The following is a 15,758-nucleotide window of genomic DNA, read 5'->3' on the forward strand; positions in this document are numbered from 1 at the left end:
TGTATGCAACTGTAATAAGAGTTTGTTGTTTGTTCCCTTTTGTGGGTTTTCCAGTGTGCATGTGTGAGTAGGTGACTTCTGGCCCTAGCTTAAGCACAGTCAGTGTTATTCTACCAATTGAAAAAGAGCTGATTGCAATCAGGTACGGTAATGAGCTCTATGAAGGGCTAATTATTAAAATGACTGCATTCATGCAGAGAACCTGTCCAAATGCCCACCCAACAGCCTAGCCCGTCATCACAACGTCTGCCAATTTAATGTTTGGTTGGACCTTCCAACCAAATCGTTTTCACGGTTTCACACGTGGCTGTAAGAGCTCAGACTGTATGTTCAAGATGATGGCAGTTTGACTCTCTGGGATTGTGGTATTCAATCTGCTGACTGGATTAAGGGATAGATATGCAATCAAAATAAGAACAAGTAAACAGATTGGCTTCACCATAGAATTAGAGTCTGCTGTTATCAATGATGAATCATTAATCATTCTCAGTATTTTGTATGCTCAGCATATGCTTTGTATGTTGAGTCATACAAAGGCTGTTTGGACAGTTGAACACAGATATATTAATGTGTGCTTTGCAGAGGAGAGAGCTCAATAAACATCTTGGTACTGCAGACTATAATTTCTGTCCCTGTAAAAAGCACTAACCAAGAGTTTTTCACTTCCCTTAATTATACAAATACATTGGTCAGAGAATTGTTATTATCTGTTGGTTATTGAGCACAGAATCCATACAATATGAGTGTGTCACATTTAGATTTTCCTCACTAATAAGTATAGGAGTTTATTGTTTTTTTGTTTAAGATTTCTAGTTCTTTCTGTTCAGATGTTCTTAGCTTGCCTTCATTCTGAGCTGAGGTTGTGGGCCTGGTCCTTCGGTTGCCCTTATATTGGTTGTGTGCTGTGGATGAGAGCTGGTTTGGAGTTTGTGAGTCACTTCTATCTGATAGATGTTTAGACTTTGAGGTGTCCTGTACTGCTTCAAGTGTTGCACCTCCTTCTGCTACAGGAAAATCAGGTCACTAATTAGCAATTGGCTAAATTTGTTGTATGTGTCTGTTTTTGTCCCTCTTGATATCCCTGATTACCTACCACGACATGTTTTCTGGGGTCTTCGGGGACAGATGGAAAATCAGGAACTACCTTGTGCTGACAGGGCATGGCAGATAGGCTGTTTCAGATGTTAGACATACAACATATTTTAACAACAATATTAATATTTATTTAATCTCCCTGTTTGTACAAAACAAGAAGCACAACTTATGATGTGGCACAGACACTGGTGTTTCACTGATCTAGCCAAAATTACTGACCATTTTGGTACAGTTTGCTACTTGAAGGTTTAGTCTAAATATGCTGCAGAGCAAAATAACTTTCAAAAAGTGCGAGTTTATATATGTAAATCTTATAAATCATAAATTGGTTTAATATAACCTGATGTAAAACCCATGAAAAGTCCTTAATGAGAAATGTAATTGCACAGATATAAGGTTTTGACATAATACTACAATCAAGCTGATTACAAGCTGATTTTTTTTTAAAAATTTTTATCGACTGACATCTAGCATTATTTGTGCTAGTTTTGTAACGCTCTGTTTTAAGTTTAAAAAATAGTTTATATGTTAAACGCTGAATGAAAAAGAAAATCTAACAATAATAATATAAATAAGTACATATAAATAAATATATTTATTTTGAGGACACTTCAATTCAGTCAATAAACACAGTAACCATGGACAGCCAGTCATAAACACTGTGATCTAAGTCAGTGCATCACTGCTTGGGTTTAGTTTCAGTGCACAGTGTGGTATGATTTAGCAGAACTGTTGTTGCTGCTTGCTCGGTACTTGGGTGCATTTGTGTTGTTCTGAATGAAACAGCTTTGCTGATGATTTTCTGTAGAAGCTGGGTTTTATGTTACCTGTCAATTGGATTAAGCATTTTGGATGTCATTGGATTAAGCATATGGACTGTGCGACAAAGGCTGTTACTGATAGAGATGAGGAGCATGGGATCAAAACTATGAAATGTACATAACTAGAAATGCACTGTTCAGTGTTTTTGGAGGTGATTCGCTTATCAGCACGATTAGCTGACAGTCGCTACTGATCAAGGGTGGGGTTGGATGCCTCATTCAAAGGTACAGTTAGCAATTATGGAGAATGATGTCATTACAAATACTACTGATTTAGAAGTATAAACCTTAATATATTGTTTTAGAAGAGATTTTACTGATATTAAGGTTAGTAAGGTGCCTACTCTTGATTTCTGCAGTTTATACAGGCTCTTTGTGTAAATGTGCATGTGTGTTCTCAGTTCCTGAATAAATAAGACATGTGGTATGTAAAAATACATTTAAAAATAGTGAAAAGAGAATCTGTTTTTACAGCATGCGGTGACCATAGCTTTAAAATCTCCCTCCACCCATGTGGTGCTGAATGTGTAAGTCTGGGCCTGTGGTGGTTTGCTGGTGTGTGATGGGGAGTGATATTTTTAGCTGTTATTTTTCTACACCATTGAATGATACATGGGCACATTTCACTCTCTCTGTGAGACTGCAGCTCAATAGTTTTTGGCGAGGCAGTACGTCAAGAGGGCCTGATTGATTTTGCTCCTTTTAAAACCTGCTCCTTTAACATCCTTCTAGGAAGTCTGACTGTAGGCAAATGTAGCATTAAGCGCTAATCTTGGATCACTCTCTGTCTGATTTATTTTTGTCAACTTTTATAATGGAAAATGCATAGTCTGGTTGTAGATAAGGAAATGGTTTGAGTGGTGCCTAATGTGGGCATCCCTATTCTATCTAGACTATCACATGATCTTTCACCATAGGTAAGATTATACTTCAAATACATTTTCATGACACTGAAGCATACTCTCAAAGAAGATGACACAGAAAACCTGCATACACCTTAAAAATAGACAAAAAGGGCACATAAAAAACAAATGTAAATAGTAATAAAATTAATTTTTTTTAAAAATTCAGTTGTGAAATACCAGTAAAAAAAAGTCATTGTTTAATTCCTTTGCAAAATCAATCCTTAACTGAACAATAGGGATTAAAAATCAAGTTTGCAGCCATCACTCAGCTGATGTAAGAGAACTGGCAGTTGCCGCTTTCTTCAGAGGGCGTTTAGCTGTCCAGTGGCATTGTGTTAGTGGCAGTTCGAAAAGATGCAGTGGCTCACTTCAGCCACCTCGGAGGAAGCCTATGCTAGGTTTTGCCCTCTTAGTGCTAGTGCATGTGACTGGGGGAGTCCTAATTAGCAGGTAGAATTGGACACATATAAATTGAAGAGAAAATTGGGAAACAAAAATGTTACCAAAAAAAAACAGTTTTCTTACACAGAAGAGGGATTTGTCAAACATTTAATTTGGCACGCAACAAAGTTTATGCACTATGTGAATGTCCTCTAGCAAGTCTTCTTCCTCTTTGTTTTCTGCTACAAGAGCAGTTACAAGGTTTCACAAGTAAAACTATTTTTTTTTTTTGCATTTTTGTATCATGTTACAAATGGGCAACTCAAACTTTGTTTAGTCAAATTACTTGTATTAAATAATTTATTTGTTATTCTTTGTTCTGTTTGTTATTGTTTGTTTGTTGTGGTTCTTATTTGCGTTCGTGTGAAGTCTAGTGTCGTAACATAGTTTAATCACTGGTGTTCGCCTGTTCCTGTCTCATGTCCCTGGCCTTTTTTCTTCTCTCTCTCTCTCTCTCTCTCTCTCTCTCTCTCTCGCTCTCTCTGTCTCTCTCTCTCTCTCTCTCTCTCTCTCTCTCTCTGTTTGTTTCTTTCTTTCTTTCTCTCATTTTATCGTTAATTTTGTAAAGGTTAGTCCAGTGGGACCGGAGGATGAGAGCAAACTATCGGTAGGTCAAGTCTATGTCTATGTCTGCATGTTGAAGTGTTTGTTTGTAGATGTTTCTTTTATGTGTAAGGTAGGTGAAATTTCCATAGTTGAGACCATCTCATTTGGCCTGCTTGACCAAAAGATCCCATGATCTGATTCCAGTTTAAAGCTCTACCACACTTACCTTAACTATGCACAAGTCTATGTTGTAGAGGGGGGGGGAGCAGGACTGCTTTTGTGGCCAACAAGGCCTAATGGACTTAGGAATGCATTGTACAAAAAATTAAAGCTGAGGCTGAATCATTCAAAGCTACAGCTCTTCCCATAGACAACATCCTTTTTGTTTTCCTCATCAACTTAAAGATGGACAAATGGCAGTGGAGAGGGGTGAGTGGATTTGTAGTGTTGGTCAGCAACATTTCTGAGTTAAAACCTTTGTGTGATGCAGATTAAGTCAGTCTCAAACCTCAGTGAAACTATTTAACTAATCTTTATATTCATATAATATTTGTAGTTATTTATCTACAAAAAGGAAAACTTTGGAGAACTCATCAAAACCAGGGAGAGAAGTTTTTTGAAGGAGTTGGATCTGGGACTTTTTACACTCCAAGCACAATTGTTCATTGTCCTTTTTTGGGAGGGGGGTTGTGTATACATATTGAACATCACAAAAAACTCCCAAGATCACACTAGTATGCAAAAAAATAGTTTTGACCACATTGTGCCTCATTTATTTTCGTTGCATTCGCCTACCGTCATACCCCCAAAATGCCATTTGTTTGCCAAAGCCTCATAATGCTTTCATTTGAACTAGTCTAAACACACGAGTTATATACAAACATGATGGAAATGTTCTAAGACGTGCAGTCAGTGGCACATAAAGCCTACCCACAAACACACACCTGCATAAGCCTTTGCAGCTGACTCCTCCAGATTGTGCTGACGTGTTGCCATGGTGTCGAGTTGAAAGGTGCCCTTAACTCAGCCTGGAAGGCAGAGCTGTTTTGTACAGAGCAGCTGACCTCAAGCCCTGCCCCTAACCTCAACCCCCTAACCTCAAGCCCCTAACCTCTACTCCCTAATCTTAACAGGGTTCAGTTATTAGTATGGAATGTTCAGATGGTTCACAACTTTGTGATGGAGTTACAACACTATTGCTACACTGTTTGTTTTGTCACAGCATAGAGTGTTATGACTGACTCACGCCTTCTCTCATTATAGGCCAAGCCCCGGCTGCAGAGAGGGGGAAGTTCAGCCTCCCTGCACAACAGCCTGATGAGAAACAGCATCTTCCAGCTAATGATCCATACACTAGATCCGCTTAGCGAAGGTAATAAACACTCTCGCACACATACACACGAGCATGTGTACACCACTCAAACAAACACACATTTACTACCAAGATATTGGATGAGCACAGTATGATCAAACTGATCAAAATGATTTCACTTATTTGTGAACACACTACAAGCACCCCTCTGAGGTGCCGATTTTAATAAAAAAATGTAATTGAAAACCTTTCGAAATATTAACATCATAACAGAAAGGAGATGTAGCATGGGTGAGTTTATGTGCATTTACTGATGTTTTAATTTGCTTTGTGATGTCTCATTTTGATTATTTGTTTTAGTTTACATTTTGGGGTTTTTTTTGTTGTTTTTTTTTTAAAGAATTTTATGTACATATGTTTTAATATACCATGTGTACCATTCAGTGGGGGAAAATGTCAAGAGTCCTTGAGTCATTATAGAAATGTCAGATATGCATGTAAACATTTAGCATTTATGGATTTTGATTATTTTGTATGTAAATTATTTTTTATATGATACTGTGCATTCTGATGTAGTTCAGTTATGTAAGTGTTTTTTGCAGTACTTGGGGAGATTAGATATTGTACATACATAGTATTATTACTATGACTTCTGTGGTTTCTCGTTTATTGTTGTGGATTAAATAGTAGCTAAAAAGTAGGGGTTCTATTTTGTAATGCAATGCCAAAGAAAGTTACATTTTAATAGCAATACTTTAATTGAACTCACTAAAACGCATGTATTTGCAAACTGAAATGTGTGTCTAAGTAACATGCTTTTCATTTTCAGTGATTCTTGACAAAGTTTTTGTTTTATTTGTGCCAGGCAAATATACAGCCATAGGAAATGTTATGCATGTTCCTTTAAGAGTTGTAATCAAGCTGAATTAGTGTTTTCTCAAGGTACTGAGGCACCAGATTTTAATAGCATATGTTGATGAGGAAGCCAAGAAAATGACATAAAAATATACATATAAACACATTGGTTGTTCTACAAAACCTGTGCCATTTCCAGTTTGCAATATAAAAAAACATTTTTAGTCCACAACATGAAAGATATGTTAATTTTCCAAAACATATTTTACAACCTTGTCACAGACAATGTGTACACCATTTGAGTAGTAATAAATGAAATAAAATTTAAAAATGTAATGTTTTCCTACTAGTAAAATGTCCTTTTTTTTGGAAACCAAGTCATTGGAAAGTATCTTATTTTAATTTTTTGATTCTTAATCTGAAATATAAATTCAACAACTGTGGCCTCATTGTTTGTACAAAAAATACTAATTCACTTCAAAATTTCAAATAAAAGTTATGATCATTTGATTAGTCAACAGTATTCTGAGGGGCATTTCACTACCTTTTCATTATTTTTAAAGCTGCTGACCCTATGATGGGTTTGTATGGACAGTCCGTCTCTCTGTATGAACTGTTGGTTTTAGACTTAGATAGTGAGTGAGTGTAAGAGACGGTCAGTAACTGAAAGATATAGAGGGGGAAAAAGAATTCCCTGTCATTTTTGTGTGCCAGGGTGAGAGGGTTGTGTTTGGGGGATCTAACACAAAAAAGAAAATAAACAACGTAGAAGAATGTCAGAACCTACCTGCTTTTCATTCCTGGCTGCTCTTGAGACTTAAATGATGTCACTTCCGTTTTGTCAAGTCATTGAAAGCAACAGAACATTATTCATATGCAAAAAACAAAAAAGTTAGTGTGAAGGGGTGATGAGTCCAAGGAACACACACAAATCATACATTTTTTACACAAAATACTGCTTTTATTTTGAATAAATATACACTCACCAGCCACTTTATTAGGTACTTCTGTTTAATTGCTTGTTAACACAAATAGCTAATCAGCCAATCACATGGCCGCAACACAATGCATTTAGGCATTGAGCATCAGAATGGGGAAGAAAGGTGATTTAAGTGACTTTGAACGTGGCGTGGTTGCTAGTGCCAGACAGGCTGGTCTGAGTATTTCAGAAACTGCTGATATACTGGGATTTTCACATATAACCATCTCTAGGGTTTACAAAGAATGGTCAGAAAAAGCGAAAATATCCAGTCAGCGGCAGTTGTGTGGATGAAAATGCCGATGTGAGAGGTCAGAGGAGAATGGGCAGACTGGTTCAAGATGATAGAAAGGCAACAGGAACTCAAAAAAACAACCAAAATCTCTGAGGAACGTTTCCAACATCTTGTTGAAAATATGCCACAAAGAATTAAGACAGTTCTGAAGGCAAAAGGGGGTCCAACCTTTTACTAGCAAGGTTTACCTAATAAAGTGGCCAGTGAGTGTATACGCATGCATACATACGCTCCTGAAAATAATAAAGGTTTAGTAAAATTGTAACATTTATTTTATTGTGATATTTTAGATGCAAATCTAAATAAGAACGTGTAAAAATGGCCATGTAACTCTAAGAATAGAAGAACAAGAACAAAGTATTAGCTTTAAGCTTTGGAAACACACTTTGGCACATTTTTGTCCCTTTAGCATTTCATGAAATGTTTTGGATCCACATGACACTTGTTTTCGCAGAATAACTTATATATATATATATATATATATATATATATATATATATATATATATATATATATATATATATATATATACATACACACACACATACACATACAATTATGTCCCGGCTTGCTGACTACAACTTCGGCTTCTTAATAGTAGGAATTTTCTACTGATCTGAACGATCTGGAGCCTTTTCCAGACTTTCTAGTGTTTGTTGCCTATACATATCCTATTATGTGTTTTCTTGATCTCACTAAACATGCTGTCGCACTTCTGAGCTGGACCATATTCTGCCTGTTTTATATAGTATTTTTTCATCTCTTTCATCTTCTTTTCCTGTCTCTCTTTATCTTTCTTTCTGTCTGTCTACTATTTCCTCAGAATTTGCTGACTCTGGTGAGTGAGTTATTCTCTAAATCTTGTTATCATAGCTCTCCTCTCCCCTGTCCCAGTCCTGTTTGTCTGACTGCAGATCCAGTGAGGCTTGTACACCTGTTCGTCCTCACTAATAATTGTCAGTAGTCATTTTTGGTTCATTTCCACTTCAAGTTTTGTTTGTCTTATTTCTCCCTGAGTGTACCTTCTGATCTTTCTGAATGCCATCTGTCTATTTGGATTTGTTTTGTGTATGTGTATGATCTCCTTCACTGGCCCTTTCCTTCTCTCTGTGCTGGTTCCCCGTCCGTTTTACTAACCAGCACTAACCTGCTGGTCCAGTGCTTGGTTATCTGTTGCTGTAGTACTCGAAGATGGCTGTTAACTACAGCTGTTTTCTCTGACCTTACACTTCAGCTATTCAGTATGGCTCTTGGATTAGTTTAAATGAGATTGACTTCATAATTTATGAAATACACATAAGCTGCTCCGCAGGAGACAGTATTAAATCACTTACTCCGGCTGTGACGACAGAATGAGGACAACTCTTCAGTATAGCTATTCACACTGACTGTTTTCTTCATAGAGATTTGCTAAAGCTGTTTACTCTGATTATTCTTAGATATTACCTGACAGTTTATGTCCGAGTCTGTCCTCTAAACACACTCAAGTGCTGGACAATGCTGAATGGACAGCAGTTTGTTATATATAGCTGTGTTAGCCTTTTCCTTTAAGACTGACAATGCTTTCATCTGACAAGGCCTTTGACACTGGAGTTAGAAATACATTGGGAAGCAAACTAAGGACAAAAGGCCAAACAAATAAGAAATACTCATTGGAAACCTCATAGAATTATTTGTTTTCTGAGAACTCTTGTCAGATTTTTATTTCATGCTCGTGGAACACTATGTATTTTAAAAGTTTATTATAGATGATTTTGACGTGTTTCTTTATGCTAAAAGCTTGACAGTGCATGGCCGAGGAGGTTTAGAACAATTGGTTCAATCAATGTTAATTACTTGCTATTGTGTATACACCATGCAGAGTTGCCAACGTTTATCAAAAGACTGCAAGCAGATTGCAGCGGGGGATTTAGGGGGGTAGATGATGAATCATCACATGAAACAAACTATCATCTGTTTTCATGATGAGCCAAGAAGGCAGCAAACTAATAAGCACATAACAGACTAGCTAAGTATAATTTCCACAATTCCTTTAATTAACTTTTAGACCACCACCATTTCAGCTGTTCGCTTGAGTTCAGCACCATTATTTTGTAGTACATAAAGTGCATTATTTGCCATACCAGTTGTGTGCAACAGTTTTATGAGAGAAAGATATAATTATGGCAGGTCTTTCCTCCCACTTATAACTTTAGGTAAAGGTTTTGGTGCAGAAGCTGTTGCTCCTGCAATCCCAAACGTTTACAGTGAACTGTATTATGAATGATTTTGACAGTGGTTCTTCACAGCTCTTTTCATGTTTTTTGTGCTGTAGGACACACTGTAATATAGTCCTATCTATCTCTCTATCTTCAGTCATGTGAAATAATTAGGACACCCCATTAAATATTTAGTTCTTTATTAAGAAATATAGACGTATCAATATTTGATCTTCTTTCTAACAGTATCTATAAATCTTGGTAATGTTTTTGCATCATCTTTGCCAAAACAATGAAAATTACATTTAATAGATGATATTTTCTACTGAGAAAAAAAAATGACACCCCCTGTATTCCTGGTATTTTCCATTTGGATACAATATCCTCAAAAGGATGTTTTCTGTAACCATCTACCAGTTTCTGGCATCGACTCAGAGAATTCTTTCAGCTATTTGATGTCTGAGGGGTTTCATGCAATGCACAATCCATGTCAGATCACCCCACAGCATCTCAATAGGATTAAGATCCAGGCTTTGACATGGCCATTCCCTAACTTTCCGTTTCCTTCTTTTGAGCTCTTCCTTGATGGATCTGTTGGAATGTTTTGGGTCATTGTCATGTTGCACGTTCCACCTCCTCTTCAGCTTCAATTTTAGGACAGACGATCTCACATTTTCCTCAAAGATTTCATAGTGGATTCTATGATAGAGAGCACTGATTTAGTCTTGCCCTAACAGGAAGCATTTCCTTCTTGCGCATCCTGATTTTTGATGGTAAACTGCGGCAAGAGCTACCTATAGGTCCTGTGTTGACGATTTAGGAATTTTGGAAACTTCTTTATGCATCTTACGATCTGCTCTTGTGCTGTACTTACTAGGATGGCCTGACTGGGCCATGTTAAAAGTTGTTTTAAATGTTCTGCACTTGTAAATTATTTTCTGGACAGTGGAGTGGCTGATTTGTAATTGTTTTGAGATTTCTGTAAATCCCTTTCCAGACTCTCATGCATCTACAGTATTCTTTCTAAAGGCCTTAGAGAGATCTGTGGATCACACCATGGTGATTTTGTTGCAACTTTTTCCTCACAAGAAAATTGTATTTCACTTATATCACATTTTACAGATTATTTTTCAAAGATATTTCTTCAGTTTTATTTGTTTAATTATAATACTACAATCTCTTGATATTGTTAAAAATGAAGATCAAATGTCTATGTTGAAATATGTTGAATAAGACAAAGGATTTCATGGGTTGTCCTAATTTTTTTCACTTGAATTATATATGTGTCTGTCTGTCTACCTACCTGCTTACCTACCTATTTGTCTATCTACCTATATAGCTATCTATCTGTCTGTCTATGAATTCAGATCCTATCTGAAGTGCCTTAGCTTTGAGCAGTGGTGATGCAGGGTGTACTTATCAAATTTCTCTGAGTAAGCAATCTGTACTAGGGTCGGGTTTTGTCTTGTCTATATTACATGAAGAGATTTAATGTCTTTCTACATAGATCTGGGGTTCTCAGTTCTAGTCCTGTGCGTCACATGCACTGTAAATTTCTATACGTAATAGTAAAAGTGTAAGTGTGTGTTGGGTCCCAAATTTTAGATTAAGCCTTGAAATAGATGTTTCTCTGAGAAGTTTAGAAATAAGGGACAATATTGTGTGGTTTTGTTCATGTGGAGAGTCTCTGTGGTTGCCCAGGATTGATTAATTGTTGAAGCTCATTAATTAGTGTTGAGTCCCTTACGAGTAATGAGTACAGACTGTTCTTGATGCACAGACTGTCTCTCTCACTCACTCTCTCTCGCTCTCTCTCTCTCTCTCTCTCTTTACATACTCAGTGCTGAGTATAATGTTACAGAATAAATGATATAAGTACTTTCTCCAGAATACACACAATACAAAAACATACCAAACAAACACAACCTTGTACATGTGAGTGTGTGAGAGTGCGTGCATTGTCCCAGTGTCTGGCCCTCAGCTGCATAGTGTGTATTGATCTTTTTGCTTGACCCCTCAAACTGGCACTCCATTTGTTTATTTCGGAAGCAGGCGCACACACAAATACAGACACTCTCCAGCCTTCTACTCAATCGTCCTGCAGCTTTTACTGCCTTTTACACACACACAATCACCAGTAATCATCTGATAGTTTATCAGGTTGGGTCTTCTTTATGTAATGACTTCTACACACGGCCACATAAACGCACGCTCACACACCCATACATCCCCCTTCCTGGCTGAATCAATGTTAAAAGCTTTGTGCCTCGGGGGCAGACTGTGACAACAACTCTACAGGTCATTCTGCAAGGTCACCAACGTCACTGCTTAACAAGGACAGGAGACATGAGTGCACTCACAAACAAAATGCGAGGGAATGTATGGTATTTTTTCTGCTTTTTCATTTTGTAAAGCTTGAGCAAGATAATGTTGGATAGTGCAGAATGATATATAATTTGTCAAAAATGGAAAATTGTAATTATTATCAGTTTTTCTCTTGTGCATGGATTTACATATGAGCAGCCACTAGAGCTGGGCATTCTGTCCTTTTCAACTTATTTAGTGTGCAGTGAACAGCCCTGAAATGCCACAGTAAAAGTCCTTGAACAAGTCTAGTAAGGTTACATTCACCTTCAGATTTAAGTGAATTTGGTCATCTCCTGAATGCTGTAAAATATTTACATATAATAATGTAGCTGTTTCCAGTAATGCTCATGTACCACTGTAAAATGTCATGTCATGGCTATGCAAAATTATACATTTTATGTTGTATTGCTATAATTGGATTTACAGAAGTAATGTTGTCATGTGGGCGGCACGGTGGCATGGTGGGTAGCGCTGTCGCCTCACAGTAAGGAGGGCCTGGGTTCGATTCCCCGGCCGGGCGGTCCTCGCTGTGTGGAGTTTGCATGTACTCCCCGTGTCTGCGTGGGTTTTCTCCGGGTTCTCCGGTTTCCTCCCACAGTCCAAAGACATGCAGTCAGGCCAATTGGACATGCTAAATTACCCCTAGGTGTGAGTGTGGGAGTGACTGTCTGTGTCTGTCTGTCTGCCCTGCGATGGACTGGCGACCTGTCCAGGGTGTATCCTGCCTTCCGCCCGAAGACTGCTGGGATAGGCTCCAGCACCCCCCCGCGACCCTGACGGAGAAGCGGCTTAGATAATGGATGGATGGATGGATGTTGTCATGTAGTATCCAACGTTCTTTTGTATTAACCCAACAACATTATTTCAAACAGCCCACGTTCCACACACTTTCAAGACATCATTGCCATAAGGGACTTTTCCTAGTGGTTAGGAAGTATATAGTGTACACAACAGATATATTGTTGGTAAAATTTTTCATTAGTGATTAGTTATATTAGCTCTTAAATTCCATATAGGTATATCCCTGCTTCATATACAGGCCTAACAATTTTATGAGTGAAGTCTTTGAGGTGATGCAAAGTATAAAGTATGAGTGAAGTAATTTGTGTCCTTTGTAGGGTAACAATACATATGTAAGGAACGTTCTCAGACGTATTTTGGCTTTATCAAAAAAAAGTAGTGAATTGAGACACGGCTGTATTGTGTTGAATTGTATGAATTTTATGAAGCATTACTCAGTGATTCCTTTGATACAGATTTCGACTTGCCTTCTTCTGTGGTTGTCTGTGCTGATCACTATGGTCGTGTCTCCATTCTCTGTGTCCCCTGGAGAGCATTTACTCACTTTCATGTCTTGGAAAGGGTGGATCTACTTTGTGTTGGTTTTGACCCTGTCTTTTGCACTTATGTTGGTGAGATTGGTTTACAGGGAGAAATTCTCTGTAAACCATGTCACATGTGCTCTGTCATGCTCACCTCCACCTCTTTTCTGTGTGTTTTTGTCTTACACCTCCGGTGTGTGTGTGTGCATGTGTGAGTGGTCGTGTGAGTGGCTGTGTGTGCGCGTGTTGCCTTACACTTGTCTCTGTGTGTGTGATATTGTAGAGCTGGGGACTTATGGCAAGCTAAAATATTATCACTCAATGACCGAAGAAGGTAAGATACTATCTCCGTAGAATTCACATTTGTAATCATCTTCCTCATTCCTTCCCTCATTATGCTGTGAGTTTGTATGTGCGTGTGTGTGTGTGTGTGTGTGTGTGTGTGTGTGTGTGTGTGTGTGTGTGTGTGTGTGTGTGTGTGTGTGTGCATGTGCACATGCGAGTGAACGAGAATGCCTACTTCTTTTTGCTCTCTTGCTTTGACAGCCTCTCTTGGTGAGATTTCACTAACATAAGTGCAAATCGTGTCCACCATTCTCAATTTTTTCTTATGCTTTTTTTCTTCTTTCTTTTTTTTAAGTGTCCTTCACTTTTAATTTATTCTTGTTTGGATTCTTTTTCCCCTTTTTTGTGAGCAGTTTTCCTATTTTGGGTTATGATTTATTTCTTAAGTATAAGTGTTTCTGCAGGTCCAGATTCTATAGAATCTAAACAGAACAATTAAAGGGTCAATTCTGCATGAGAATCCCTTACTCGAATCATTTAAAAGCATGTATACATCTAAACATAATCTTTAATTAGTGACATCAGAGTGCAGTTAGTGAAAACATACAGAAATATATTAATGTTTAGAAGCTGTAGTTTTTTTCTCACATTGAGAGTGAGACTTGCACGTCACAGATGATGCGAGGAACAGTGAGTCACTCTGGGAGGAGTTATGCAATAGCAGCAACACAGAGCTAATGTAATAATGACTTCCCTCAACCTCCCTCTTTTTTCTCTCCCTCCCCTTTCTCTCTCTCTCTCTCTCTCTCTCTCTCTCGTTCTAATCCAATAATAACAGTTCTGAGACATCTGGTTATGGCGGAATTGCTTTAGTCTCTTTGAGGATGGGTTAGACTCACATCACAGCAAGCAGAATGACAAATCGGCTTGCTTGCTTCCTCTGATGTTGGAGAGAAAAGGCCGACACTAACTTCTAATTTTAGTTTCCCTCCTCATCACTACACACTCTTTGATGTAATAATAATGAGGTTACATTTTACTGCTACTTTGCATATATGGAAAAGTGCTTCACACTCTGTAAGTTCCAACCTTGCAACACCTGTCATGATGTTTGACTCACTACAATGATTGTTCCATATAAATTCCTGAACTCACCTACAAATAACCTTGAAGGCATCATCCGTAGCTTTCTAACCTTAGCCCTCTAACCCCCAAGAACCTCCCACAGCTCAAAGTGATTCTGTAGATGGTTAAGTGATAACCAATAAGTCATGAGATGTAAAGGTCATATCATGCAGATGTGCATGTTAGTGGAGGTTAGAGTGGCTGGCCAGGGTGGTTGCCGATAGCAACAGACAGCAGGGTGGGCAGAGAGCCAATCACAATTAATGATTTTGTTAGGAAGGTCAAACAATGATGGGTCAGCACATTCACTACTGGGGAAAAAAAACTCAGACTTTACACGAAGGGAAAGCTGATCACTTCAATCAATCCCAGTGTGTTAATGCACTCACTTCCTCACTCACGCAGCAGCACACATGTTTCTCAAACCTTAAAACATTGCTAGCCATTAAGTTGGTATGCTGTTATGAGGATATTGGTCAAGTGTGTCAGTCGCGTATAGAGGATATCTGAAAAGGTTGTGCACCTACATCAGTGGGCCCATCTGTGGAGCAATAGTATTTCCTGCAGTGATATGAGGCTACGTTCACATTACTTCCCTAAAGTGGCTCAAATCCAGAGCTGTATGGACAAATTGAATCTTTCCAAATGAGATCTCGGTTTCATATTTGGTCCTATGTTAAATACGTATCTGACTCAAAGGGATGTGCTGAAATTTGGGCCACCAAAACATTTCAGCCAAAAATGATAGTGGTTTCGGTTGGAAGAGAAAAGGCCACAGATTTTGGCAGGAAAAAAAAAAGTTTAAGTAGGTCCACAGTGTTCAGTGCGGATGTGTTGAAACAGTTAAAAAGGGGCAGTAGACAGTGGGGGAAAAATGTTGATCACATGGAACTATTTTACTGTTTCTATGAGGGATATTGGACAACAGCTTTGTAAACACTGTTCATGCTGAGTATCAAGAGGGTACAACACTCAAGAACTTGTCTGCATCAGCTTTGATGCATTTGCAAACACAACATCCTGCTCCAATATAATATCACACAACTAAATAAAGGAAGCAAAAAGGAAAGTCCCTGCGAGCACGCCAACGCCATCTGCAGACACAGTTTTAGAAGACGCTGTGAGATTGCAAAGAATACAACTAAGAGTTGATGGAATTCAGTGCCTCGAATGACCGACTGTTCTTTGTTGTTGAAGATGTTGGATGTTGTG

General features: G+C 38.2%; 1 protein-coding gene across 5 annotated transcripts in view; it reads left to right on the forward strand.

The window, feature by feature from the left end:
- Nucleotides 1-15,758, forward strand: part of LOC108427441 (sodium/potassium/calcium exchanger 2) — a 48,171-nt gene that overhangs the window by 17,569 nt on the left and 14,844 nt on the right. Inside the window, exons 3-6 of one of the 5 annotated variants that reach the window (XM_017697563.2) lie at nucleotides 3,831-3,869; nucleotides 5,072-5,180; nucleotides 8,073-8,087; nucleotides 13,420-13,470. In XM_017697563.2, coding sequence (XP_017553052.2) covers nucleotides 3,831-3,869; nucleotides 5,072-5,180; nucleotides 8,073-8,087; nucleotides 13,420-13,470 — 214 coding nt within the window. The remainder of the gene's footprint in view (nucleotides 1-3,830; nucleotides 3,870-5,071; nucleotides 5,181-8,072; nucleotides 8,088-13,419; nucleotides 13,471-15,758) is intronic. The other 4 variants (XM_017697565.2, XM_017697564.2, XM_017697566.2 and 1 more) reach the window with 4 other exon arrangements.

Source organism: Pygocentrus nattereri, chromosome 22 (genome assembly GCF_015220715.1).
Source record: "Pygocentrus nattereri isolate fPygNat1 chromosome 22, fPygNat1.pri, whole genome shotgun sequence".
Taxonomy (NCBI): domain Eukaryota; kingdom Metazoa; phylum Chordata; class Actinopteri; order Characiformes; family Serrasalmidae; genus Pygocentrus; species Pygocentrus nattereri.